The sequence below is a fragment of the Mastigoproctus giganteus genome, chromosome 4 (genome assembly GCF_048544385.1).
Source record: "Mastigoproctus giganteus isolate SK-2022 chromosome 4, ASM4854438v1, whole genome shotgun sequence".
Taxonomy (NCBI): Eukaryota; Metazoa; Arthropoda; class Arachnida; order Uropygi; family Thelyphonidae; genus Mastigoproctus; species Mastigoproctus giganteus.
Window position 1 is genome coordinate 27,001,545 of NC_143578.1, and position 26,391 is coordinate 27,027,935.

Sequence of the window (26,391 nt, forward strand, 5' to 3'; positions counted from 1 at the left end):
TTACTTTTTTAATCAATTTAATGGGTAGCAATTCGGTGGCATATTCACTTTCATTTGTAATATCACACTGTTCTATACGAGTTTTCATCCGTTTATCTGGGAATTAAAGAATCTGTATTTTAATGTGATTATAGTGTATTTTTCATTTTAACTTATTCACCACAATGTCTTGTTATTTGCTCATTGTCCTTACTATTAAGAGCAACTATTTTCAAGAATTTAGGTGTATATACAAATATTCCCCTGTATTTCCAAATCAAAAAAAGGAAATAGGCTTACAGATTGCCAGTGTGACATCACATGGCAGAAAAAGCAATATTGCCCAACATCAAAATAAGTGTAAAAATTATTTTGTAATGTCAAAAAAAAAAAAAAAAGAATATGCAGTTTTTTGTCTTCAGACTTAAATTATGGTAAATGTTTGCATTTTTTAGTAAAGATTTAATATTTTATTACCTTTTTTTTATAATGATGTGGCTGTGACCAATAGTTGATTTACAGTTGGCATGGTGTGGTACAGTCAGCTCCACAGAACACAGATTTTGAATTGAATAGCCGGTGCTACATAGTTGAACAAAACTGTTGAGGCAAAACTTTAAAATAGTTATTGCATTTCAAGGCAACATGTGCAATTTAACAGCTGCAGCATTTGAAATTCCTTAATTAGCTATTAATTTGGAGAGAAGTTTAATGCCATTTGGATAATGCTGGGACACAGTTCAGAGTATTCCAGGTATGCTGAGATAGTCAAAAATGAAGATTTATTATTTTGCTCAACTTTTAACCTTGCTTTCCAATGCTAATTTTATATTTTTATACAAGCTTTTTTATTTTCCTTTTTATATTTTTATAAAATGTGAATGAGCAGATTTTTATGTATAGAGCATTCACTGTAACCTTAGACTTCCTTCTACAGGAAATACCCAGTGAATAAGTGTGACAGTAAAAATGAGAATGTTTCCTCTAATACTTAAATCTGTGTACAAAATGACTGCAGTATTAGGGAGAGGCACCACAGCTAACTTTTATAGTTAAAAATAGCCTTTGACACAAGAAACAAATTGAGTATAATTTAAGAAAGAATTGCATAGTGGTTGTTTGAAGAGTACAGCAATAATATTAATCCACATTAAATTTCAGCTCTATAACAAGTATACTGTTTAATCTTTCAGCTTTAGAATAAAGCTACTGACTGAATTAGTTTCAAAACAGGATATACAACTGATTGGGTATTTTTAATTTACTCACTTTCTAAAGCAGTCAGAATTTGAACAAACTAGTTAGTAATGCATGCAGACTAGAGGAATTTAAGTGTCTCTTCAGTTAAGGCCATAATCAGCTGATCTGAAGCAGAGGCAGTGGAATTTTCCCTTGAGTTATTCAACCTTTTTTCTTTCCTTTTTTCTTTCCTTTTTTAAGTCCAAAAAACATTTAAATTGGTCCATGAACACACTGTACAAACATAATATACTGGTGTGATGTGGCCTAAGATGCTAGTAGCTGTAAAACCCAACATCTAGTTCCTATATTGGAGGATGTGGGCTAAGGAGAGCCTTCATGGCTAGCTATTGTGACTATAGCTCCTGTTTTTCAACTGTTTGCATCAGGATAGGAGCTTATGGGTTTTTTGTGCTGGTGAGGTTAGTCTGGGGGAGAGGGTTGCCTTGTCCCCCCCCCTCTGAAACAAATTTATCATGCAATACATCTAGTTTATCATAGACTTGTTTCACTTCTAATGGTGATAGTAACTTTACTTATTTTTTTAACTGTTCATTTTTACTATCCTTTCCAAATTCAGTCACTTTTTTCTTTTTTTGCATCTAGTAGTTATAAAGCACTTGGATACTTTTCTTTTATAGATGTTTGAATTATAAATGTTTTTTATATTTTTCAGATACAGATTTTCATAACAACAATACAGTTTGACGTTAGCTGAATTCTAGACAAAGTTCATTGTAATGAGAAATTGAAGGCCATTTTGGAATATCAGCTAGATAATTAGGGGGAAAAAAATTCTGCATATAAATCTGGAAAGAGAAGTATACACTCCTTGCCCCTTCCTTCCCCCCCCTCCCCATACAGAGTTCAGCTCCTGTTTTCCAGAAAAATATTTGAGTAATAAGACCTATCAGTATGTAGGTAATGTATCAGCATATATTATCATCCCACAGCACCAGTTTTGCTTACCAAAAGTGGCCCACCGGGCACTTGAATCCTTTTGTCTGGGCTTAGAACCAAGCAACCTGGACTTCTCACCCTTTTAAAGTTTGAGAATAGACTGATTCATGAGAGAAACTTGGGGGGGAACCAGCTACTAGACTGTTCATTTTTTTTTTTTTTCCCCTATGTGGTTTCATTAAATATTACTTTAAATTTAATTAATTATAAATTAAGTTAAAAAAATAAATCAAATAGTGATAATTTGAAATTAAAACTTAACATGTTGAATAGATAGTTGTGGATGCAACCAGTCATGCTGATAAGGTTCCACCTGTGTACAAGCAGAAAGTAAAATTGGAAATTTCAGAAATGAGCAGAAGCCTACACCTATAGGCAAATGCAGTCCCCTAGAGAAGGAAAAATCTACAGAAAGTTTAGAGGAACCACAGTGACCAATGGCACATGTGGAAATTCTCAAATACTTTCATTCCTCTCATGACTTGCTAACAGCAAAAGAACTGTGGATACCCTAATGTAAGCAGTCAAGATGAACACAATAACAAACTATACCTTAAATATGGTTATCCTAGTAACTAAGGAACTCAAACTGAAAGATATGCAACATATCTAAATTTAAACAGGTAACTAAAGTTAGATTAATTTATTAACCAAATAAACTTAAGATAGAAAAAATGCAAATGAAATAAACTGAATAGCAATAGGGATAAATAACCAAATAAAAGAATACAATTGGTGGGGATAACCTGATGTGGATACATGATCTGTTACAGCAGATAATGTAGTAACCATATCATAGTTCATTAAAAATTGAAAATAAATGTAGTGTAATCAAGTGTTCATGTATTTTTTTAAAATTAAAATACAGTAAACCCCCACTATTTGTGGGGATTATATTCCTGAGAAATGCCACAAATACTGAGTTTTGGCTCCCATAGTAATAAAGGGGTTCCATTCCAAAGTATGAAATATATAAGAAAAGCTAGTCTAAAATTGTTTATGTATGTATTATATGTACATACAGTACATAGTGAAATGTAAGCATATGGCATCGAAATGAAAATAAGAAACAATTTAATATTAAATCTAATATTTATTAGAAATTTCAAACATCTTTCAAACCAGCTCCTTTGCTAGCTAAAAAACTTATCCTGCCAGTGCTATCACCAGTTTCACTAAAGTGTTGATAAAGGAGTTTTGCATTTTCACAAATGATGAGTGAACTTAATGGAATTTTATTGAGTTCAGTCTTCTATCCACAGATTTAAAGCCTTTCCCATTTTTTTCTAATTTAACATCACGAGTTACAGAGCAAATTTTTGAAACAATTAGCGTGTTTTCACGGTCACTACGGCGGATTTTTCTTCCGATTTCTTGATTGATAATACCGTTGACTCATTGATTTTATATTTTGCCACTGAGGAGACACTTTCACCATTAGAAACTTTATCTAATAACTCAATTTTATTCTCTAATGTCATCACCTTTGATCTTTTCACATTTCCCTTGTTATTCGTAGCCATATTTTTGTACGGGTTAGAAAGAACTTGTCCACAATAAAGTCACTTTCTTCCATTAACACACTCGAAAAAGTCTGTTTTACACTGCAAAACGGTAGATTTATCACTTTTGTAAGCATATAAATTTATTCAATTTATAAGCAAATAAATTAAAAGCAAATGACAACCTTCCATGACAAATGCATAGCACATACAGAACAAGGATTAGCAAGAAAAATCCGCGCTCGCGATTTTGTCACCCCTCTCCCCCCACCCACTAAGCGCTGTTTTGACCGGGAAAGATAATTTTAGCCACGCCCATATTTTTTATGGGGGAAAATGTTCATGTTGGTTTAAAATTCACATTTTTTTTTAGGTTTCATTTTATATTAAATCAGTGACCGTGAAACCGCAAATAGTAGGGGTTTACTGTACTATTATACTATACTACAGAGTTGACAGCAACTAGTAATGATGGTGTCACTTGCATACAAGCAAAAAGAAAATTAAGAATTAGAAAAAATGAGCAAAACATCCATAAGGAAAACAAAACTGCAAGGGTTCCTGCTTAAAGTTGTACAACTGCCACTGGTAATAAGCTGGGGCTCTTCTCCCCCCCCCCCCCCACAATTCACTAACCCATGGGAAAATGCAGATTCCACTAAAGAAAAACCTGAAAAGTTGTTTCATGTCTGTTTTGATTTCTTGCTCACATTGGGGCTTCCATGGTTCTGCTGTTAGGAAGCCACGACAGAAATTAGTGTTTGCGAATTCCCAAAGGGCTGGCACCTATTGAAAAAAAGTGGTTAACTGTGGTTCATTGTATTATCTTTCCATTTAGGTTTTTGCATATAAATTGGTAAATTTATTCAATTTATAAGCATATAAATTAAAAGCAAATGACAAAACCTTCCATGACAAATGCATAGCACATACAGAACAAGGATTAGCGAGAAAAATCACCTGTGGTTTAGGTGGAGTGTAGGATTTTCCTAGTTTGTTTCTGGTAACAGTTGCTAAGCAGGAAATATTGTTGCTTTGCTTCCCTAGGTGCATATAGGCCTGTTTTATTTTTTCTTATTTTTGTTTGTATGTGGGTGGCAATTGGCATCTTGTCAGCATTACTGGGTTGTGGTACAATCAATTTTAGAAAATTACTTTTACCACATTTATTTTCAATTTTTAATGAACTCTGACACATAGTATTGGCCACTTGCAGTTTTTTCTTCTACTCACTTTTCCTTGATCGTATTTGATGGGGGTACCTTATTGCTATATGGGTTGTTAATTCATGTGCATATTTATTATAAGTTTTTAAATTTGTCTGGTTAATAAATTAACCAATTTTTTTGTAAGTAATTTGCAATTTAATTTTAGTTGATGTTATGTCGCATGCATTTTAGTTTGGCTTGCTGACTGGGCAGTTGGCATCTAATTTGCATTTTGTCTTTCAGTTTTAGTTGTTTCTTATTTATTGGGATAATCAAACTTAATGTGTGCTTCCTTGTCATGTCTGTCAAGCATTGGGACATCCATGGTTCTTTTGTTGTTAGAAAGCCGTGGCAGAAATTGGGTGATTTTGGAAGTTATACAAGGCCTTGTAAAAATGGTCACTATTGTTCTCTTAAATTTCTCTTTTTTAGATTTTTCTTCTAGTGGAGTCTGCATTTTCCTGTTGGTTAGTTGGACTTGGGGGAAGCTCCTAGCTTGTTTGAAGTAGTAGTTATGCCAACTTTAACACTTTTACTGCTGTAATTCAATAGTAAGGCATCTGCTTATTCATTACTTTTTTAATTTTTGCATGCATGCAGGTATCTAATCAGCATTATTGATTGTAGTCACAACCATCTCTTCGGTGTGGTGTAACAGGGGACAATGATCTTAAAAAATCATTTTTCTCCCTTTTATTGCTGTTTGAAAATTGCAAAATACATATTTCTATTATAAACCTAAGAGCAACTATGGCTCTATCCTATGTTAATACTTAAATTACAGAAGAGTTTAGTATTTCTTCATAGGAAGACTTCTATGCTCTACTCTCCAAGTCAGATTTAAGATTTATAACCTCTAAAATTATTAAATGTGTACACGAATGATCCAATGTCCCGTGATCATAGTAGAAAGCCTGACTCCAGAACCTATGATATCTGAAGACATTGTCAGGCATTTAAAACAGATGCTGATAAAAAAAATAAATCAAAATCTCCTACATAAAATGTGAATGAAATAATCATTGTAAATTATTTTGTTGCATTTTATGTAGATTTATTTTATTTCATGATATATTTTTATCAATCTATTTTTAAATACTTGACATGTCTTCAGGCACTTCTGTGGAGGATTGGATGGGTCTAGGGTTGGGTTGGGCTTTCAACTATGATCCTGGGATGTCAGATCATTCATGTACCAAGAGTGATGAACATAATTTTAGAAGTTTTTTTTTATGGATTTTAACTTGGAAAGTAGAGTATAGAAGTCATCCTATGAAGAAATATTGAGGTAACTTTTTTAATTTTCAAATAAATTTCAATTTTATTGAATTAAAGTTGTGTTATAAAATAAATTCTAGTGACAAATGTATATTCCATATAGTTTACAGTTTCTATTATGGAATATACAATTTTCACTTGTTATACTTTTATAATTATCATATTTTCAGTTATTATTGTATCTCAAGTACAGGCAACCCCCATATAACACGGTACTTCTACAACACAGTTTTGCACAACGTGGTACTTATATAACAAGGTTTTGCTCTAACATGGTTTGAGAATTGTGGGAATTCTTGCATAACATTGTATATTTGAGCTTTTGTGCTAAGAAAACCCTGCTAATAAATATGTTTAGGTGTAATTTTTAATGTTTCCATTCCTTTTTGTGAATCCCTACTTTTGATTTGCTAGTTATTGCATTCATGGTATCTTTCTATTAGTGTAATCAATTATAAATGGGTAGTAAACTATCTTCTTGCATTTGCTATTAGTGCCAATAGTTGGAATTCTGTGGGTTTTCATGTTATGGTGAAATGTATTTCTTCCATGAAATATTCAATCATATAAAAAAGAAATGCTCAAACTCATTACTCCATATCTCTCTTTTGCATATTGTGTTTGTTTCAACTTGTGTCGTTTTCATTTAATTAAATGAACATACATTATCTGACATAAGTATCACAATTTGTAAGGTAAGAAGTTTGTTCAGTTATTACTAATTAAGTTACTACTATTATAAAAAAGTGAAAATATTAATTTATTACTACTATAAAAATTAAGTTTCCGATAGTTATAAAAAAATGGTATTTTTGTTAGCTTTTGGAGTGTAACCCTCTTTTTGTACTGGTACGGTTTTGCAATCCACAAGCTTTTGTAGGAACCAAACTACCATATTAAGATGTTTTCCAATAATCTTGATACTTTACCCTATGCTATTTCTTACATTGGTATACTTGTATATTTACATTTTTGCTTATTTAGAATCTCATTTTCTGTACATTTTGTTTTTGTCATCTCATAGTTAACTTAATACAAATACAATGGTTAAATTATTGATTGAAATTAATATTTTTGAACATAAGTTCCTATGCTGTATACATGTTCACTGCTGCACCAACAGCTAAACTATAGATGTGAAGTGTTTTATTGTATAAAATCGGGTTTTGCATTATTCAAACAGGGTTTTCTGGAAAGTAGCTGAATATGAGACCATCCCTATTTTTCCTAAATTATTTAACTATAGGTCTGCAGTTGTTGGGGGGGGGGGGGCTAGAATGTATACTTACCTGAAGTTGTGTAAGGGATCCTTATACCATTGTTTTACAGGATATCAATGTATTATTCAAATTACAAGAATTGCAACTAATGATCTGTATTTTTAATCTGGTTTTACTGCCTTAGATATCTGAGTTTAAGTATTTATTTTCTACTTAACTTATTTTAAATGTATTTTAAAATACCTATAGTTTCATTTTTTTTAATGCAATCTGATATTCCCTTGAACCAGATGGCATGCATTTTAAGTCTGATTTCATCTCATGTATATATGTATATAATGTAAATAACAATTGTTTTTGTACATACAGTTGAGTTTTAATATTTATTGTTATACACAAGTCTGGAAATGTGATGATTGAAATATTTTTGTATATTTATATGAATGACATAGTGAGGATATCAAATGTTAAAGAGCTGAAAATTCAGTGGGAAATTCTTTGTTGTGCAATTTTGTTACTTGATATGGGAAGTTTGAATTTGAAATAAATTTGTATTTTTAATCTTGGTTTCTTTCTTTACTTGTATTGTAAGTATATTCTCATTAATATTGGGTTATTTGAAATTAAACTTATCTTGAAACATATATAATGAAATTCAAAGTCCAAATTAGGCTCTGCAGCTAGTGAATAGTCTTGTCTAATTTGAAGACTGAAACTAAATAGTCAATATTTATAATGAAATAGTTTTAAATGAAATTGATTAAACAAACTTTCTGCTGTACAGGATATCATCTTTTAAAATTACAGCTCTATCCACTTCTCCAAAAATTATATGCTGAATTGGGGAAGTAGAACATTCATGTATCTCTAAGTTGCATCACAGGCATAAATAAAATCCATTTTATCCACAATAGTGAAGATAAAAAATATGCTGATTACTAATGATGCAAAACAACTTCCCAATCAAATACTACACCTTTTGCAATATGAGAAAATAACAAATTGTGCTTCACAGCAAAGATGCTTTAACAATAGAGGGCAAAAACATTGACTGTTGAGGTATATGAAATATTAACTTCTAGCAAGTACAATAGATTGCAAAGTTTTTTGTTTTTACTGCCCAAACAGTCATGCAGCTTGATTTATACAAGCTATACATCAAAAATTAAAACCATATGACACAAGAAAGCAAACTTATATAACATCAGCCAGAAAATAAAAACTGTTTCACTCAAAGTTTGTCTAGTTCAGCCGTGAATTTATTTAAGCTGTCAACTTCCACGACAGATGGAAGTTTGTTCCAGTAATCAACCACCTGCTGGCTAAAGGCAATCTAAGCAAGAGGAGGAATCCCATCAGAACTGAACTTGCTCAAACCATTCAAACACCAAGAGGATTACCTTGCAGGTGCCTTGTCTCTAGATGTTGCAATTTACAAACTTAAACCTTTCTTGGTAACAGCAACTTTGTTCCACTCACTAATCTCTCCCTTCCCTGTACTTGTTATAGCAGCTCTACCTCATTTCCTAAAATGAAGCCTCCAGGCATGTTTGCAGTACTCAAGGCCTTATACAAGGGGATAATTGCCTTATCCCTGCTGTCAAAGTTCCTATAATTATTGACAAGACCCCATGAGTTACTTTAGCAGCCTGTCTGCACTGATCAGAAGTTCATATAGTTCGTGGTTCCAAACACCAATTATGAAGTCCACGAAGGGTCTTTGGTTTCTATCTGGCAACTGCAGATTCCACACAATGCCAACAGTTCTATAGGATTCGGGTCCGGGCTGTTTCCTGGCCAGCTAAGAGTTGTAATGGACTGTTCCAACCATCTTTTCACCTGTAACAAATGTAAACACATTACTGTCAAACCTCTAATGCAGAAATGATGACAAAGTAAAGTAACTACAAGTGCCTACTTACACTTTTTGCCTGATGACAAGGAGCAGAGTTGTCCTGAAAGATGTAGTTACTTGCCAGTTTGAAATGGCAGAAATTTGCCTTCCAATATAGCCAGGTATCCATTGCCATTTACAGAACCTCTTATAAACTGCAGGTGACCTACTCTGCGATACAAAATGCACCCCATATCATTTGGCTGGTAGGGAATTTCACTGTAGACACCATAGTCTGAATAGTATTCTTAGTCTATGGTTAATCGTTTGTCTCCCATCAGAGCCATGCAAGTTGATCCATGCTCTCTGGTTCGATTGGAAATGCACAGGTAGGGGGTGGCTCTATTGATGCCCTTAAATGCATGAGGATTTCCAGAATGGTACACAAGCAGTGGTTTTAATCTGCTGCAAAAGTGGCCATATCTATTAGTAGAGGCATATGATGCAAGAAAGCAAGCTTATGTAGCATCAGCCAAAAAGTCTCTTGTTTCACCCCTCTGTTCATTCCAACTACCTGTCCAGCTCAGCCTTAAATTTATTTAGGCTATTAACTTCCACAACAAAGGATGGAAGTCTGTTCCACCCCTCTGTTCATTCCAACTACCTGTCCAGCTCAGCCTTAAATTTATTTAGGCTATTAACTTCCACAACAAAGGATGGAAGTCTGTTCCACCAACCAATCACCCGCTGGCTAAAGGCAAACTTCCGCGCATCTATCCTGCATCTGTCTTTCCTCAATTTGAATTAATCCCCTCAAATGATTATTCTGAGCAAGAGGAGGAATGCCATCAGCATTGAGCATGCTCAAACCATTCAAGGTTTTATACACCTATCAGATCACCTTGCCGGTGCCTAGTCTCCAGACACTAATTTGCAAAACTTAAGGCTTTCTTCGTACAAGCAATCCTTTGTTCCATTCACTAATCTTGTTGCCCTTCTCTGTACTCGTTCCAGCAGCTCTACATCCGTCTTGAAATGAGGCCTCCAGACCTGTATACAGTACTCAAGGTGTGGCCTGACCATTGCCTTATACAAGGGAATAATCTCCTTATCCCTGCTAGAAAAATTCCTGTATATCATTGACAAGGCACCATGAGCTGCTCTTGCAGACCATCTGCACTGCTCAGAGAACTTCATATCTGCCTGCACAATTACCCTCAGGTCCTTTTCGTTCTCTACCACTGTAGTAGTTGTTGATACGTCACTCTGCGGTTGCTGCTTCCCATATGCAGTACTTTACATTTGTCAATGTTAAACTTCATTTGCCACCTCTCAGCCCATCTGCTCAACTTTTCTAAATCCTGTTGCAGCAGCATAGTCAGTAGTGCCCTTGACAACCCTGCCAACCTTTGTATTGTCTGCAAACTTGGACATTAAGCTTGATATACCATCACTTTTTTTTGAAGCTAATCTGTTCACATCCAAGAAAATTGACTTCCACTGCTTTGCTGCATTTGACATGCTCCTTACACCAAATTAATCAGGCTCTTCATTTTTTGTGTGAAGATGGGCTTCTTAGGATGACAGGCTACAAGTCCATTTTTAAAGAGGCATCTAACTGTTGCTGCACTTGCTACAACTACTGTATGTTCTTCCCTTTCTCTTTTCAGCTCAGACGAAGAAGCTTTACGGTTTAAGACATACTCGGTCCTGTTTCGGCATAGGGATTAGTTTGCGTCCAGTTCCTTTTTTCCTATAAGCAGAACCAGTATTGAGTTTGGAAAGAAATCTCACTGTCTACTTACAAGACACTATAGATGGGAAGAACATCCTGATGTCAAGCAACAATAGCACTTTCTTTGTGGCATCAACTGCACGTAATTCGCCACCCTGACAATGAATCACTGCAACTCTTTCAGAGCATGCTTATACAGCTGATGCAATATGTCATAACCTATGTGTGTTAATCTTATCTGATGCAATCTGTAAGAAATATTGCCATATACTTGCATTATACAGACAATTACAATTTTAAGGGGTGATGCACTTTCTTTGAATACCAGTGATGCAAGTTGCATGTATATTGAAAGAAATATTAGTGTTGAAGAGGGGAGAAACTGTCACCAGAAGGTTAAGTTCTGCAATTGGAATCAAGCTCAATTTTTTCGAATGAGTGGATGGAATGCAGTGATGTAAACAAGGTAAAAATTTATCGGGTTTCGTATATCACTGGCCAAAAAAATATAAATAGAAATATTTTGTAATTAGCGTCAACAGATAAGCATGATGTGCTTCCGTGGTACTTAGTCTTTACGGGAGAGGAGTTCTTTCAGATTTTCATAAAGATGTTATTGTTGCAGCACATTTGCTGGAGCCACGATTTCCAATTCAATAACACTTCTATATCAAAGGCAGCCATCTGAAGAGTGCAATAGCTGGAAGAAGAATGCAGCTATAAAAGGAAAGTTGGTACTCGAAGAATGAGGCTACAGTTAAAACTAATTGTCATTGGAATAGGTTCAGAATGCAGCAAATGAGTCAATTTAGTCAAAGAGATATGTGGAGGGAGTTGAAGGATCTGAAAGTAGTGCCCATATGCAAACCACTTTAAAAAAAAAAAAATCGACTAGAATGATGCTGCTACTGCCTGTAAAAAGAGTGCATTGACGATTCTCGATTTACACATTTTTCCCCAATGATAAGGTGAAAGCAGTGGATTACCCATTAAGGCAATGAGGCACGTGCCTAAGGGCCCCCCAAGCCAAGACATTTTCCTATAGTGTTCTGAAATGGATTGTTTTCAGTAATCATAATCTCGATTAATTTAAGCAAAAAATACAAAATTTCATTTATTTTCCACGTAACTTTTTATTTTTTATTATTTTTGGGGTCTCCAAATATAATTTGCCTAGGGGCCCCAACTACCCTTAATCTGCCACTGGGTGAAAGAATGACATGAACCTCAAAGCTGTGCCTCCACTGTCTCGTGTCCTAATGCCAATATCTGCAGCTGGAGGTATTGGCATTAGTAGGAAACAAGCTAAAAAAAAACTTTTCCATTTCACTGATACATTCCAAATGCTTGCCTAGTTCTGGCTTTAATTTATTTAAGCTATCAACAAGCTGGCACAAACATCCACAACAGATGGATGTTTGTGCCAGCAATCAACTACCCGCTGACTAAAGTGCAAACTTCCGCACGTCGCACTTTTTTAACAACTGTCTTTCCTCAGTTTGAATCTATGATCCCCCCCACCCAAGTTTATAATCTGAGCAAGGGGAAGAATCCCATCATTCAGCCTGCTAAACCCATTCAAGGCTTTATACACCTCTATCAGATCACCTCGCTGGTGCCTAGTCTCCAGACACTGTAATTTGCAAAACTTAAGCCTTTCTTCGTAAGAGCACCCCTTTGTTCCATTCACTAATCTTGTTGCCCTTCTCTGTACTCGTTCCAGCAGCTCTACATCCTTCTTGAAATGAGGCCTCCAGACCTGTATACAGTACTCTATGTTAAACTTTAACATAACTCAATTGAGTTTTAACTCAATGTTAAACTTTAGTTGCCACTTCTCAGCCCATCAACTCAACTTTTCCAGATCCTGTCGCAGCAGCATACTGTTATTAACAACCCTGCCAACCTTTGTATCATCTGCAAACTTTGACCTTAAGCTTGATATACCTCCATTAATATCATTGATAAATATACAAAACAATGGCCCAACACAGATCCCTGAGGGACACCACTAATAACATTACTGCATGCAGAACAGTACCCATTGATTGCTACAGTCTTCTCCCACTCGACCATCCTTTATCCATTGTAGCAACTTATCGACTTGTCCTTAATGCCATACTGCTCCAATTTGTACAATACTCTTCCATGTGCAACAGTATCAAAAGCTTTTCTGAAATCCAAGTAATCCTTTATGTGCAAATTCTTAATGCATGAATAATCACTGCTGATAATCAGATCAAGAGTATTACTCCCTCTGGTTTCCTCTCAAACATGTTGCTGTAAAAAACAATCATCCAATAAATCCACAAAAGTCCTGCTAGTGTGCATGTGACCAACCCACAAGTTCCAGTCAATATCTGGAAAGTTAAAATCCCCCATTATAAGACATTCTGATTTACTGGCCCACTCTATTTCTCTGTACAATTGCTCATTATACTCATCAGATTCATTAGGCTTATAACACACACCTACTCATTTTTCCTTTCCCAGTGCTTATGTCACACCAAACAAACTCAACATTGCACTGTCAACCAACATCAATTGGATGCACTTTCTTAGATTGTGTTTTTTAATTAATAGCATAACCCCTCCTCCTTTCTGTACACATTGTACTCTCTAAATTCCAATTCTGCATGCTTTATATCTGTGTGATGCCACATCTCTGATATCCCAACAATATCTGCCTTTGATGTCTTGACTAGCACTTCAAGCTCATCAAATTTATTTATTATACTCCTAGCATTGGTGTACATGCACCTGTTTCTACTCTTAGTCACCCTAACACAGCCCATGTATTTACTTGTTCCACTATGATTCCCAGCAGTCCTGGAAATCTCCATTGCCTTGCTTTCCAGGTTGCTGCTCATTCTAATAGAAGCAGTGCAAGAATGACTTGCCTCTGCCTGCGGCCACTGTTAACATTTTAGTCTGTGTATCCCCCCCCCCCAAGCTAGCAATTTTCTGACCCGCCTAACACTGTCTCAATAGCATCAGAAAATATTCTTGCACCCTTTCTATTTAAGTGTACCCCATCCCTGTTGAAGCAGTCTCATCTGTCAACAATCACAGACCAGGCTGAAAAAAATTCTACCCCTTGAGCCTTGCACAATCTCTTCAAGGCTAATTTGATCAACAAGGCTTTCATCATATACTCCCTTCTATCATGTCTGGGCAGAATTGCAGACACTTTCACATTCAACTCTAACTTGCAACTTTTTTCAACACTGATCTGTACTTGTTGGTAACTCTGCAGATAGGAATGACAAAATGCAAGGAAACATTTATACAGCATCAGTCAAAAAAAAAATAAAATATATATTAACTTATTTTGCCATCTCTTCTAATATTTTGTTTAACTCTTCTTTATATTTATTCAAATTCCAATGATCAATTACTGTTTGGCCAAAAGCAAATGTCTGCATATCTATCCTACAACTTTACTTTTCCAATTTAAATTTTTGTTCCCTTGTGTGCCATTTGAGGAGTGCAAATGCCAGAAGCATTGGGGTTGAAGCAACTAAATGCTGATGTCATCTTTAATCTTCCTCAGATGACACAAATATAATTTCTTTTTTCCATAGAAACCGTATGGGAAAAAGAAATTATTTCTATTTACCCAATTGTAATGAAATCTGAAATGCTTGACAAATAGTTTTAAAAAGACCAACTATAAAATTTCATGAAAATCCATCCACTGGGAGTTGAATTGCTACTTGCAGACAGAGGAAAGACATGGCAAAAGCAATAGGTACATATGCAGAAACAGGAGTGAAACAAGAATAGTCAGGCTTCACCAAGAAAGGTTATCTGTCTGTGTTAAGTGTATTTTATTGTAAGTTCAACTGTTGGATGAAGTACAAAAAATGAGTTTCACAGTTAAAAACCATGCACCTGTGAGCAAAGATGAAAATAACTCATAAGGCTTCTTGACTTCCATAAAAGTTAAAATAAAAATGTAACTGTTTAAGTGACTCCTAGTAACAATTTAAACACTTGAGAAGTATGAAATACTTCCACAAATATGCCATTACCCTTATTATAACAGTTAACTTCACTGAGATAAAATAATACTAATTGGCACATTAATTTTGCTGGATTAGTTTCATGGTATAATTAGTGTTTTATTTTTCTACAATATTTTCATTGTAAGAAAAATAACTCAGCACAATGGCTCTTTTTGGTCTGCTTTGTGGACCCCATGAAGCACAGGCCCAAGGCAGTGCCCTCGCTCTAGTTCTGACAATGTAGAAAGATAATTTGGTTTGTGGTGCACCATATGATATTAATGAATCAGCTTTATATTCTTTGAGGATGCTCTTAACTTGAAACCTTATTGCAAACTGTTTCTTTACTCCTTAACTGGCTATATGCCCAATTAAGGAGTAAAGGAGGAACACCTATCTAACACATAAGCCAGGGATTACTTGTATACATCTATGATGTAATTCAAATGATATATTTTACATGTATTTAAAAACTGACAGTTTAAAAATTTCTTTTATTTCTTGCAGTCTCAGCCTTAAAATTATATTTGATGTTGTAAATTAGCAGTATGATTTGAACTTAAGTAATGCTCAAATCCATGTCATATTGCTCTGTTTGTAGAGAAATACACTCATGTTATTAAGTATTGAGAAACTGCAATAAAATGTGAATTTTTTAATAAACAGACAGCACAAATTTGTTTTTTTATGCATTTATTACAGCACAAGTGACAAACTACTTTCTGGCTTAACTTAGATTTCAATACCTCAAAGATTCTAAGAGGAAATCTCCAGTCTGCAGTTTTGCTATAGGACTAAATTATTATGAAAAGTAACTTAAATATTAAGGAATACTATAATACCATTTTTATAAGTTCCTGTAAATAGCATCTAATACAGATCATGAATGTATTACTCTCTGTTCCAACAGAGATTACAGTTTATTTTTAAATTCTAACTGATAATTAAGCATTTTTTACTTTTTTTTATCCATTAAAACTTTTTTTTTATCCATTTTTTTTATCCATTAAAACAACAAAAGAAAAGGTAATGTTTTATACTAAATCCAGGACTGTATATTACACAAGATTTATACAATCATTTCTAATTGTCTTGAGCAACTAAATCTAATAATAATAAACCTTCGTGCTGGCTACTTGGGCATTCTAATTAGAAACCTTTAGAAAATGTCTCAAGGTGAAAAAAAATGATTAGAGCAGATAAAAAATACAGAGGAATAATCAGCATCATTATTTTAAACTTCTAAATGAACAATGGATGTGTAACTGGACAATCATGATTACTGTGATTAACACTTTCAACAGTAACATCAGTTGATGACAAAAAGACTTACTAAATTGGATGGTTTGTTTACAGTTGGTAAAAAAACATGGAAGGATTATTCATCTCACTTTATTTTATTTATTCCTTAATCCTAAGAGATTTATTGATAATGAAGGTTCATGGACAAAGGCCTGGGATGTTTAAATGCATCTGATACCAAACAACATGATAATTATAACTTAACCAAGTACTTCATAGTACTTTCATGTAAAGAATTGGATACCCTGTAGATATTTTAAAATCAGATTGATAAATTTTATTTACTTTGTAAAAATGTGGCAAGTTTTATATTAAAATTGATATTTCCAACCATTCCCATATGATGGTGGTGGTGGGCCTCAAACAGACACCTGGAAAAGGGTCCACAAATGAACTGTTCTCTTATCACTAGAGAGCCACACATTGGGCTGAAATATTGGCAGTCAAATGCTCTACCACAACTCTACCCATTTTTTTTTTAAAGTATAAAAACATGCCACTTTATACCACAAATGCTGTACAGCTTAAAAACCATAATGATAATATAACTGAAAAAAAACATTTTTTCTGTAGTAGAATGATAAATACCTGCTTATTAGCAAATTGAAAAAGATTTTTTCATTTCTCACAAAAGCATCTTTTGATAATATAAAAAAAAGTAAAAATATCCCTTTTTGTAAAGCCTCGTTTCAGACTAACGTTCGTGACGGTTAAGTTTCACAGATGCCTGACAATATAAAAGTTAACGTATGTGAGTAAAGCTTTCTTATTATTATTATGTGTATATACTGTATATAGAACTGTAACATTTGAGAGTAAAAGCAAGTAACAAAAATACAATTACAGGATATAAAAGTTTGGATGATCTAAAGGATACTTGACAACAGATATATATGTAGGTTACTATACATTGAGCAATAATGAAGTTATAGTGATGAACAAGTGCAAAAGCTTAGGTAGTACTCACTAGCCACTTACATCGAGGTATGGGAAACGTTTGGCACAAACTGAGTTTTAAAAACCACAACACCGGGTGACTAGAATGTACATTGTTCTCAGATGAAAGTCCTGCTGATGGTGAGTTTGTTAAAAAAAGCTCTGTGCGAGCTCACATTGTGAAAAGGACTTCCTGAAGCACAAATGATTATACAGATTTTTACAACTATACTCTGTTCACAATGTACATGCACCAGAAACCACTCAAAGAGATTCACATTCACTAAGTACACAATAAATATGCTGGGCACAATCTAAAGATAACTTCAGGCTGCCAATACAATAGTTATTAAATATTTCACTCAAACTAAATTGTTACGTCTCCTGTCACAAATTAGCATTAGCATTAGTAGAGGCATTTGATGCAAGAAAGCAAGCTTATGCAGCATCAGCCAAAAAAGAAAAAAAAAAAAAAAACACTTCCTCTTCACCCCTCTGTTCGTTCAAAATACCTGTCCAGCTGAGCCTTAAACTTATTTAGGCTATCAACCTCCACTACAAGGGATGGAAGTCTTCCACCAACCAACCACCCGCTGGCTAAAGGCAAATTTCCGCACGTCTATGTTACATCTGTCTTTCCTCAATTTGAATTTATGCCCTCTCAGGTGTTTTCTGAGCTAGAGGAAGAATCCCATCAGCATTGAGCATGCTCAAACCATTCAAGGCTTTATACACCTCTATCAGATCACCTCGCTGGTGCCTAGTCTCCAGACACTGTAATTTGCAAAACTTAAGCCTTTCTTCGTAAGAGCACCCCTTTGTTCCATTCACTAATCTTGTTGCCCTTCTCTGTACTCGTTCCAGCAGCTCTACATCCTTCTTGAAATGAGGCCTCCAGACCTGTATACAGTACTCTAGGTGTGGCCTGACCATTGCCTTATACAGTGGAATAATCACCTCCTTATCCCTGCTGGAAAAATTCCTGTATATCATTGACAATACTCCATGAGCTACTCTTGCAGCCCGTCTGCACTGCTCAGAGAACTTCATATCTGCCTGCACAACCACCCCCAAGTCCCTTTCATTCTCTACCACTGTCAGTGTAGTACCACAGAGTTGATACGTTGCTCTGGGGTTGCTGTTTCCCATGTGTAGCACTTTACATTTGTCAATGTTAAACTTCATTTGCCACCTCTCAGCCCATCTGCTCAACCTTTCCAGATCCTGTTGCAGCAGCATAGTGTCAGTAGTGCCCTTGACAACCCTGCCAACCTTTGTATCGTCTGCAAACTTGGACATTAAGCTTGATATACCATCATCAATATCATTTATAAATACAGAAAACAATAATGGACCCAACACTGAGCCCTGAGGGACTCCACTAATAACATTAGTCCACGATGAGCAGTGTCCATTGATTACCACTCTGTCTTCTAATTGTCTTGAGCCACCCCTTTATCCATAGCAGCAATTTGCCTCCAATGTCACACTGCTCCAATTTGTGTAGCAGTCTTCCATGTGCAACAGTATCAAAAGCCTTTCTAAGATCCAAGTATATAATATCAAAGCTATTCCCTGCATCCAGTTCTTTTGTGACTGCATCATAGTATCCAATCAAGTTGGTCAGGCAAGACTTCCCCTTAACAAAACCATGCTGTGTCTGAGCTATAACTGAAGTCTTGTCTAAATGATCCTGCAGTGCTTCTTTAACCAGTGCCTCCATTAATTTTCCTGGAACAGAAGTTAAGCTCACAGGTCTATAATTACTTGTGTCAGCCTTTGATCCTCCTTTGTGAATTGGGGTCACATTTGCACATTTCCAGTCTATGGGTACCTCCCCTGAGTCCAAGGAAGCTCTCATAATTATGGCTAAGGGTTTACTTACTTCCTTTGCTGCCTCCTTTAATATAACTGGATAGATCCCATCCACCCCGGGTGCCTTTCTTGTGTTTATCTTCAACACTTTCTCCTCCACTTTACTCTCAGTTATTTCAAGATTCTGTAGCTTACTGCTAGACTGAATACACCTCTGGCATTCCCCTCGCTGAATAACTCCTCATGTGTGAATGTCGATGCAAAATATTCATTTAGTTTGTTAGCACCTGAGCAGGATCATCAACAGTTGACCCATCAATATCAAGTGGACCAATCTGATTCATGCCCTTCCTTCTAGAGTTTACATAAGTAAAGAACTCTTTGCTGTTTTTCTTTGCATCCCTTGCCAAGGATTTCTCGTAATCTGCCTTCGCCTGCCTAACCTCCTTTGTAACTTGGTTGCATATCAACTTGTATCTGTCATAGGCTTCTGTGTCATGTGTTAATTTGTAAGTATCCCATGCATTTTTCTTCTCTGCCATATGCCTCATTAGTTCATCTGATATCCATTTTGGCCTAAACATTGAACAATATTTCTTAGTTGGTATGTAAAGCCTAGTAGCTTCCAAGATAAATTCTTTGAATGCTTCCCATTTTGAATTTGCTGTTGGTAACATCATCAGTTGGTCCCACTGTATAGAATTTAAATACTGTCTCAGTCCATCGTAGTCGCCTTTACGGAAGCAATAACCCTTCCCTTTACCCCTAATGGTAGTTACCTCTTTGAGTAAATCCCACTTCAGCACACTGTGATCACTGCCACCTAGTGGTTCATTTATCTGCAGATTCTTAATGCATGAAGAATCACTGCTGATAAACAAATCAAGAGTATTACTCCCTCTAGTTGTCTCCCGAACATGCTGATGTAGAAAACAATCATCCAATAAATCCACAAAAGCCTTGCTAGTGTGTGAGTGACCAACTCACAAATTCCAGTCAATATCTGGGAAATTAAAATCCCCTATTATAAGACTCTGATTTACTGGCCCACTCTATTTCCCTGTACATTTTCTTATTATACTCATCAGAGTCATTAGGCCTATAGCACACCCCTACTCTCAATTTTGATCTCCCAATGCTTATGTCACACCAAACTGACTCAACACTGCACTGTCCAGCGATGTCGACTGGCTTCACTTCCTTGGTTTTTATGTGTTTCTTAACTAATAGCATAACCCCTCCCCCCTCCCTGTCCTGTCTATCCTTTCTGTAGACATTGTACTCCCCAAATTGCAGTTCTGCATTCCTTATATCTGTGTGACACCACGTCTCAGATATCCCAACAATATCTGCCTTTGATGTTTTGAGCAATACCTCAAATTCATCAAATTTATTTACTAAACTCCTAAACTCCTAGCATTGGTGTACACGCAAGTATACCTGCACCTGTTTCTATTCTTAGCTACCCTAACACAACCCATGTGTTTACTTGTACCGCAATGGCTCCCAGCAGTCTCTGAAATATCATGCATCTTGGTTTTCAGGCTTCTGCTCATTCTAATAGAAGCAGTGCAAGAATCTCTTTCACCTCTGCCAGTGGCTACTGTCAATCTATTGGTCTTTGTCTCCCCCCCCCAAGCTAGCAGTTTTCCGACCCACCTAACACTGCCTCGATAGCATCAGCAAATATTCTTGCACCCTTTCTATTTAGGTGTATCCCATCCCTGTAGAAACAATCTCTCCTGTTAACAAGTACAGTCCAGGCTGAAAAAAAATTCTACCCCTTGAGCCTTGCACAATCTTTCCAGGGCCGAATTGATCGACAAGGCTCTCATCATATACTCCCTCCTATCGTGTCTGGGCAGAATTGCAGACACTTTCAAATTCAACCCTATTTCACGGCTTTTGTTCAACAGTGACCTGTACTTGTTAAGTAATTCTGCCGGTCTCCTACTCTTAATATTATTAGTGCCAACGTGTACAACTATATCACCTTTTGTGCCCTTAAAAGATGATATTCGCTCTACAACGTCATCAACCTTTGCCCCTGGCAGACATACCCTGGTCCTGTTCCACCTATCCTTTTTACAAAGCATGTTCCCCGTTTCTCTGACAATAGAGTCACCAACAACTACTAGTTCCTTCGGGACCAGCGCATTCTGCCTTGGGGGTTGTCTCTGTGTCACGTGATGCCCAAGTGCAAGCTCTGGCGTTGATGTGGGCAGCTGAGAGCTTGATGGGCCCCTCAATTTAGTTTCTTCGAGGGCATCCACCCTGTCCTTCAAGCTCTCATATAGGCCCACGAGAACGCTGAGTTGTTGGCTGATATCGATACACTCCTTGCATCGCGCACACACAAAGACATCCCCCATGGCAGTATCATGTCCCGTACCCGATTGCTCTGCAAACATCAAGCAAACAGTGCATTTTATAAGGCTGTGAGTCAGAGGACAACTGGCCCCCTCAGTTCTGCTCTGAGCCACAGCACTTCCATTAGCTTGAGCCTTTTGCTTTGCTTAATATCCAACTGCGATTTTCTACCCTTGGTAAGTTCCAACATTTCAAAAGTTTTGGCCACTGTTGAAAAACAAAACAAAAAAAAAACATTAACAGTAACATCTGCTATAATCTATACAAAACACATAAAAAACACCTTTAAAAAATTTTAAAATCCACTACATAAAGCAATTTACATTTTTTTTTTTTTGAAGAAAACTTACAAAATGCAAATTTGTTCAGATAAACAAATAATGGTAACATGAATTGCCATTATTTGTTTATTTGAATACTGAAGTATAACAGAGGAGATTGTTATTTTGCTGAGAAACCATCCATTCTTTTAAAAGGATTTCTTTTTATAGTTTTCCAAAAGAATTATGAGAACGAATTATCTGGTTGAAACAAAATATGATACTACAATATAAGTTTTAACCTAGTGTTATCCTGCAACTCAGTGTTCTTTCAACCCACAAGCTTTGAAAGAGTTTTAGGTGAACATCCCAAAAAGTTAAGAGGCGCCTCCGTAGGTGGGAAGGAGCAGCAGTGCGTAGCACACGCTTCTTGATTAGACCGGGGTTAGAGACCGTCACCACCAAATACGGAGGATGCGGAAAGGTCAGGGAATAACCACCGCATATCCCAGAGCAATATGGCCTTAGTTGCTAATGCTCCTAAAAAAAAAAAAAAAAAAAAACCAACCAACCAACCAAAAAGTTAAGGTAACTTTAAAATATTTTAAAAATATGTTTTAGTAATCAAGATGTATAGTGAGTGGCCACTTTATTAGGTCCACATACCTAATAGCAGATTGATTACCTTTAGCCTTGGAATAGTATGGATTCATCAGAGCATGATCTCAGTGAGGCATTAAAAGTGTGCCATAAGGATTCCAAGTCCATGTTGACTCAATTGCTTCTCACATTTGTTGCAAACTGGATGGTTGTGGATCTCTACTCCAAAGACATTTTTTCCACTGCATCCTATATGTGCTCAATGGGATTGAGATCTGGTGGCTGAAGAGGCCACTGCAGTAGACTGAATTTGCTCTCTCATGTTCCTGGAACCAGATCTGTACAATTTTGGTCTTGTGATATGCCACATTATCCTGTTGTAAGAGCCTATTTGCAGATGGATGCACCGTAACAATTCCAGGGATGCTCCTGGTTGGAAACAATTCTCAAATAACTTGTGGCACCCAAATATTGTTCTACTGGTATCAAGACCCAAGTGCACCATGAAAACATTTTCCACCACTAGCTTCCACTGTTTGACACCTGGTAGGATGGATCCATGGACTTCTGCTGTTTTCACCACATTTTGGTCTCCCCATCAGCACGAAATAACAGAAACAGGATTTTTTTTTTTCAGACCAGGCAATGTTTTTACAATCCTTCACTGTCTCTAATGTTGGTGTTCCTGAACCCATTATAACTGTACATTCTTGTTTTTTGCTGAAAGGAATAGAATACAGTTCAATCATCATCTGCAGAATCTTATCCATGACAAGGTATGATGAGTTGTGTGCTTTGAAATGCCTGCTTATTTACCACTGTTGTACTGGGCTGTTATTTGATTGACTGTAACCTTTCTGTTATCCTGCACATCTTATCAGCCTCTGTTGTGTCTCTTGCATCAAAGAAGAAAGGAGCAAATCAGATCATACCATTTTATAATGGGTGTGTAAAGTCTTGATAACACAGCTTATGTGGATGAATTGAACAGATTAAGTTCAATTGAACTTAATTTCTGCATTAACACTTACAAACTAAAGAATCTTCACAGTGAGAAGAACCTGTGCAAACTAAGCTGGGCAGTATGAAATTAGTGATATAATAATGAAATAACAAAAGATGTTTATTAGTAAAACTTTTGAACTTAAAGACATACAAGATTCCTGGAGTTCGTGGCATATACCTAGCAATTTTGAGAGAGACAGCAAGAGAATGCACTGAACCATTAAGATTAATTATGAGACCATCACTGGACTTGGGAGATGTTTGTTTGTTTGTCTGTTATTTGGTTATTAGCAACTAAGGCCATATTGCTCTGGGAATATATGCGGTGGTCATTCCCTAAACTTTCCGCATCCTCCGTATTTGGTGGTGACAGGCTCGAACCCTGGTCTAATCAAGAAGCGTGCGCTAAGCACTGCCGCTCCTTCCCACCTGGCTACAGAGGCGCTGACTTGGGAGAGATTTCTTTGAACGAGATGTACCGGTCTAACCCCAATACATAAAGGCAGTTCTAAGAATGAAGTGGGTAATTACCAACCAGTCATTCTGACTTTCGTAGTAGAGAAAAATTACAAACGATCTAAAACAGGGGTAGGCAACCACCGGCTGGCAAATGTGCATGATTTGGCCCGTGGTCATTTTCAATATATATATATATATATAATAAATGGCAGGCCGTTTATTGTACATATTTTTGAATTAATGGCATTTCTGAAGTAAATTAAAAAATACTCTGTGCATTGCTATGACAAATATCGATCTAGATATTGATTCACTGATAAAAATAAGCAGTATCAAATCTATCATTAAATATTATAAAAATAAAATATTGCAATATTTGTTACTGGAATTGTATTTGTATTTTGTTACTATAATCGTATTTTTGTAATTTTATCTTGAATTTTGTTTTACTTATTAATAAAATTAATTATATTAATATTACGTTGTAAACTAAACTAATATGCAGATATGTTTACCTTTGCAGCCTAATTCAAATGTAAATAGATTACAGGAGTAATGTAATAAAGGATGAAACACTTTTAAGTTTTCATGTATCGTAAAGCGTTTCAATTTAAAGTCAAGATGAAAAATCTGTATGTATATTTTTATTCAAACCGAAAATCAAACAGTTATGCAGTTTTAAAATGCGCTTAACCACCTTTGAATTATCTGCTATTAATAAAGTATGAAGAAACATCTCTTCAAGTTATACAACTAATAAAACTTTTCGAATTGCTTTCATACATATACTCGCTATCCAAAGAATGCACGTTGTGGCAGGCATTCTGCTATGTGCATGAGGAAGCCTAGCTCAGGATGATTCTACCATTCTTCCTTATATTTATCAACCGGAATATTGTGGTCCGTAGAGAAATGCAAAGCCGAACTCCCCTTCAACATATCTAAAACATTCTCAATTGGATTCTTGGGAAACAAGCAGTGCGGACAGACGTTGAAAATCTTAGGAATATTACTTGAACCATTCAGGCACAAATTTGCACGGTTTCATATTTACGTTGCCGTCTTGGAAGACTATCTCAATCCGGATAAAAATGAGACACTACACGGGGAAGTTAGCCCGACAAGACAAACAGATATTCATTGGAGTTAACACGGCCTTCTAACGGTATGAACGGACCCAGTCTGTACCAAAACGACATTCTCCATACCATGATACCACTTCCATTCCCTTGAGTGGTTTACGCCGTACTTTCAATCTACCATTGGTGCAATAAGGTGTAAGTTGATGTTCATCAGACCACATGATCTTTTTCCTCTGTTCCATAGCCCAGTCTCGGCTTTGGCGGCAACACACCATAGTTGATATAGTGTTTTTTTGTTATGCGGTTCCCGTGGTTTCCCACAAATCCGTGTTAAATACTCTGTTAACATAGCAAAGCCAGTCAGTGTGGGTTATGTGTGAGTAGTGTGTTGTTTGACTGGTCTCTTTGTTACTGGGAGGTGCGATCACCAGGAAGGAGCCACCCAGCATCCGTCCACTGGCACGAGGAGCCGGACCAGGGAGTAAAAGACTTCTGGCAGGTCGACCACACTCCTGCAGGAGCGAGAGTGGGGAGGGCCAAGGAAAGAGCAGAGAAGAGACAGGAAAGTGGAAGACAGGCAAGATAGCGAGAATGACAGAGCGTAGGCATCCTCCCAGGCGATAAGGAGCAGGCAGAGTGCTAGGTGCAGTTGTGGGAGTCCTGGAGAAGGACTGTGGGTAGGAAGAAGAGAATAGGTAAAGTTCAAATTAAAAAGTCCAGGATCGTAACAATGGGGAATCACCGAGCGGCGTCGACAGGGTTGGCCGCCATTTGCAGTTTCTAGAGCTGGGTATTAGTTGCTGTCTAGAGGAGGTTATCCAGGAGTAGTGTTCGGGAGTTGCAGGTGATGCCAGCGACGACGAAAGACCTCGTTGGCATAACTGGTCAGTGCACAGAAGGCATTATTAGATTCCAATAACTTGGTTTCTGGCCGAAGTGATGTAGTGTGGAGGTCTAGGAGTAGTTGGATTCTTAGATCTAAGTATACGTTGCATGAGTGCATCACGTGATTCCAGTCTTCAGGTTCTCCGCAGGTACAGAAGGCATCCTCGACTAGGCCGAACTCTAGAAGGCGTCTCTTGAAGGACCCGTGGCCAGTTAATAGGAAGGAAGCATAGACGTTAGGGAAGAACCAAGTGGAACGTTGTTTGTTGATGTAGGTTACCTCAGGAAGGAAATGTTTAGTAGTTGCACCAGTTGTGGAGTTATTCCAGTGGGTTTGCCATAGATTTATCAATTCTAGCCACACACGTTTATGTTTCTGTTTAATGTTGGTATCGGTACGGGTTTGAATAGTGAGGAAGTCAGCTTCCTTATTCTTCTTAATGGCATGAGAGAGTCCGATAAAAGCGACATGCAGGTCCAAGGGGAGGCGGCCTGTTAGTAGCTGTAGGGCGGCAGTTGATGTCGTTCTACATGTGCGGGTCATTTGTAGTAGCATAGGTCGTTGAATTTGCTGAATTTTACGTTGAACATGCACTAAAATCATTCGGTGGTGCCATACTGCAGCTCCATATGTGACAATTGGTATAAATACTGCTGAGTATAAAAGGCGTTGAGTCGGTCCTTTAAGACCCCAGTCCTTGCGGGTAAAGCGTGC

The 26,391-nt window shown here is 36.6% G+C and overlaps 1 protein-coding gene across 5 annotated transcripts in view; it reads left to right on the forward strand.

Annotated features, from left to right (window-relative positions):
• LOC150086494 (WD repeat domain phosphoinositide-interacting protein 2-like) overlaps positions 1 to 2,047 on the forward strand; it is a 78,692-nt gene extending 76,645 nt beyond the window's left edge. For all 5 annotated transcript variants that reach the window (XM_090371433.1, XM_090371434.1, XM_090371436.1 and 2 more), the window contains one exon: positions 1,895 to 2,047. In XM_090371433.1, coding sequence (XP_090227559.1) covers positions 1,895 to 1,926 — 32 coding nt within the window. In that variant the 3' untranslated portion in view covers positions 1,927 to 2,047. The remainder of the gene's footprint in view (positions 1 to 1,894) is intronic.
• The last annotated feature ends 24,344 nt before the right edge of the window (positions 2,048 to 26,391 follow it).